Source organism: Propithecus coquereli, unplaced genomic scaffold, assembly GCF_000956105.1.
Source record: "Propithecus coquereli isolate 6110/MARCELLA unplaced genomic scaffold, Pcoq_1.0 Scaffold84, whole genome shotgun sequence".
Classification (NCBI taxonomy): domain Eukaryota; kingdom Metazoa; phylum Chordata; class Mammalia; order Primates; family Indriidae; genus Propithecus; species Propithecus coquereli.
The window spans coordinates 1,621,626-1,624,764 of NW_012154618.1; the positions used below are offsets into that span (position 1 = coordinate 1,621,626).

At 36.0% G+C, this 3,139-nt stretch overlaps 1 protein-coding gene across 1 annotated transcript in view; it reads right to left on the bottom strand.

Moving 5' to 3' along the window:
* The window catches only part of TRUB1 (TruB pseudouridine (psi) synthase family member 1), a 31,775-nt gene that overhangs the window by 15,410 nt on the left and 13,226 nt on the right, over nt 1–3,139 (bottom strand). The window contains exon 3 of the mRNA XM_012663876.1: nt 2,003–2,016. Within this exon, the coding sequence (XP_012519330.1) occupies nt 2,003–2,016 (14 nt within the window). The remainder of the gene's footprint in view (nt 1–2,002; nt 2,017–3,139) is intronic.

Below are 3,139 nucleotides of genomic sequence, written 5' to 3' on the forward strand. Positions count from 1 at the left end.
TATCAATATTTACCATATTAGAAATTAAAGCTGAAAAATGTTTAAAACACTAATACCCATGCACACATTCCATTAACCGTCAGAGCAATGATGTCATTGCACATCTGGTAACCTATGAAAAGCTCTGCGTATTTGTGAGACTGCAAATAAAAAAGGCAAAACTATGAAAATAGTTTTGATTTCAATGGACCCTAAAAGAGCTCAGGAGTCAGACCACAGCCTGTTGTAAACTGAAAGCTTAAATCTTAGCTGTTTCCTATCTTTCCCTTGTCCTGGCATCCCGTATTAATTATTCTTCAATTCTATGCAATTATCCACAAACCACTTAGCAAAACCCACCCAAGACAGTTAAGCCTTCAACTGAAACAAAGCCTCACCACCAAAAAAAAACCATGAAAGAAGAAAAAAGACATGGATGGACATTTATACATTCAACCCTACCATTTCATCTTATGGGTCTAAAGTACTTCTTTTCACTGGCCTAAATTCTACGCAGAGACTGGGTTTTAGAGTTGTTTATTCTCCAGGATGTATAACTGGGAATTATAAATTCTATTACTGTATTCATTACAACATAATTCCACTACAACAAGGCAAATGAAGTTCCTAAAGAATTTTCCATTGACGTGCGTGCTCTTTGAGATGCATGGTTTCTCACAGATGCTACTCTACTCCCAACTTTCCTCATCTTCAAGCTTCCTGAACCCCACAGCAATTAGCTAGATATCTCTAGGAGCAAATCTATTTCTATATTCTCTAGGAGAAAGAAAAATGTTTCTATTACAGAAATATATATAATCATTTCTATCTCAACAAAGCAACTGTTTTTTCTGAGATTTGATTTTGAAAGCTTGTGATTCAAAGTTTCCCAAACAAGCAAACAAAATGATATATTTAGGATAAGAATATTTTTTAAAAACTACCAAACCAAAAACATGTGGTTTTGAATGTCTTCATTAAGGAATAACTCTTTACAGTTCTTAAGTATAAGCCTTCAAAATTTTCAATGTAATACTTATGAAATATGTAAATATTAATAGAGTATATAAAAAAGGTGCAAATTGGACTAGCCTCTGGAGAAAACTGATTAGAAATGCTGAAATCTTAAAGAATTGCGTAAAAGCATTATTCAAGTCCCACTTCAGAGTTTCACCACTGGTTAACCTAAAAATGCTATTGTGTTCTTGGGGAAAGTTACTAACCTTTGACCAATCCGGTTTGGGAATTTTTTTTTTTTTTTCAGGTTGGGAAACTTTGTATACCCCAATGACAACACTTGCTCAGTTGCTAGAGGGAGATACAAAGTTGCTTTCTGAGGAAACGCTGGCTTTGCCTGAAGGTACCACTACAGTTTACTGCCACACAGATATGTGGGTAGCCTTATATCTGGACAATGCTAGTTAGATTCTTCAAGTTTTCATAATAGGACATCAACCGTTCCATGTGTTCATCTGGTTTCTAAAACATTTACAAAGTAACCAACTTTAATCAGTAACATAGAAACTAATAAAGATAGCACTCCGAAACCTCATCAAAGTCTGTTACTTCAAAGTACAACATCTGCTATCCAGCTTTTGCTGAACAGCTCAAAGAAAGTATAACTTAGGGAAGATAGTAGAGGGACTACTGTCTTCCTCTAGGTCAGCAGTCCCCAACCTTTTTGGCACCAGAGACCGTTTTCATGGAAGACAATTTTTCCACGGACCAGGAAGGGGTAGGACGGTTTTGGTATGACTCAAGTGCATTACATTTATTGTGCACTTCACTTCTATTATTACGTTGTAATATATAATGAAATAATTATACCACTCTGTTCTAGGTAATCTACACTCTATAATCAGATTAATTTAGGGCAAAGGAACACATGAGTCTAACCTCTCAGAATCATTTTACCTAAGTTATATTTATGTTGATCCATTTCTACATCTGTTGTAAAACTATTTTTCAGAACCACCATCTGTCATTCAATATCCCTGGTAAGGAATTTCTCTCTGACTTTAACGCCCAGGGAAACAACTCTGTCTCTCCCTTAAAGAACTACCATGTTTTCTCTTTCTGATTAGTGTTATATTTTGCCTATTATCACCAGAAATTATAGATAGGAATGAAAGAAAGGAAATTAACTGTATTCAAGATTTCCAAAAGAACTTGTCTGTGGAAAATTACTTTCAGGTGTTGGGGGCATGTGGTTAGAAAGCTCCAACAGGCCTGGAACTCAAGAGGGAGAGATTTGGGGACAGGTAGAACACTCAGGAATAGTAATAACATTATTTGTTGAGCAATTTCTTTATGCAAGGCACTGTACAGAAAACTTACATGCTTTTTACACATATTATACACATAATCTCAAAAGAGCATGCAGGGAAAAACAAAATGACAGGAGAAACATGATTATTGGCAGAACAAAGCTTACTACAAGGCAAGAGAAGAAGATAATTATGATCAGTTAGGTAAGTGGCTCTTTCCTTAACTCTTACTCTAATCTGAATGGGAGCGAACACAAAAAAAGACCTGGGTGATCTGAATAGTGTCTGGTCTTCACAGATGGAAATAAAATAATCTCATGGCCTAAAGCTGTAGTCCCCAATTCCCACCCCCAGATCATGGAAAAACTCTCTTCCATGAACCTGGTCCCTGGTGCCAAAAAAGTTGGGGACCACTGGCCTAAAGATTTTATTTAAAAGGCCAGCACTCCACCCATTAATTGATAGTGGTTGTACGAAGTGGCAAGACTTTGAAAAGGATTCTAAAGATGTTTCTTGATTCAACAGGAAAGAATGTTAGGCCACATTCAATTAGCAACTGAGCAGTCTCTAGTTAGGACTGACTAGTGATGGAAAGGTGTATTGTAATATGGATGTAATCTGAACACTGCATATCTGCCATCCTAGAACTAAATATTGCTACTCTTGAGGTGACTCCACCCTACACAAACTACAAGTTTAATTCTTCTAGTAGCACTTTGATGCAAATAAACCTATAAAAATATGAAGTGGAGAAAGAGTAATAAACATTAGGCCTGAGCCAAGTTAAGAGGCTGCAGCCACCAATTTTTTTAATGAAATAGAAGGAAAAATATCAAGGATATATCATACATAGGGTTGAAGTTGTTTGATGAAATTTTTGCTTTTTATACAAG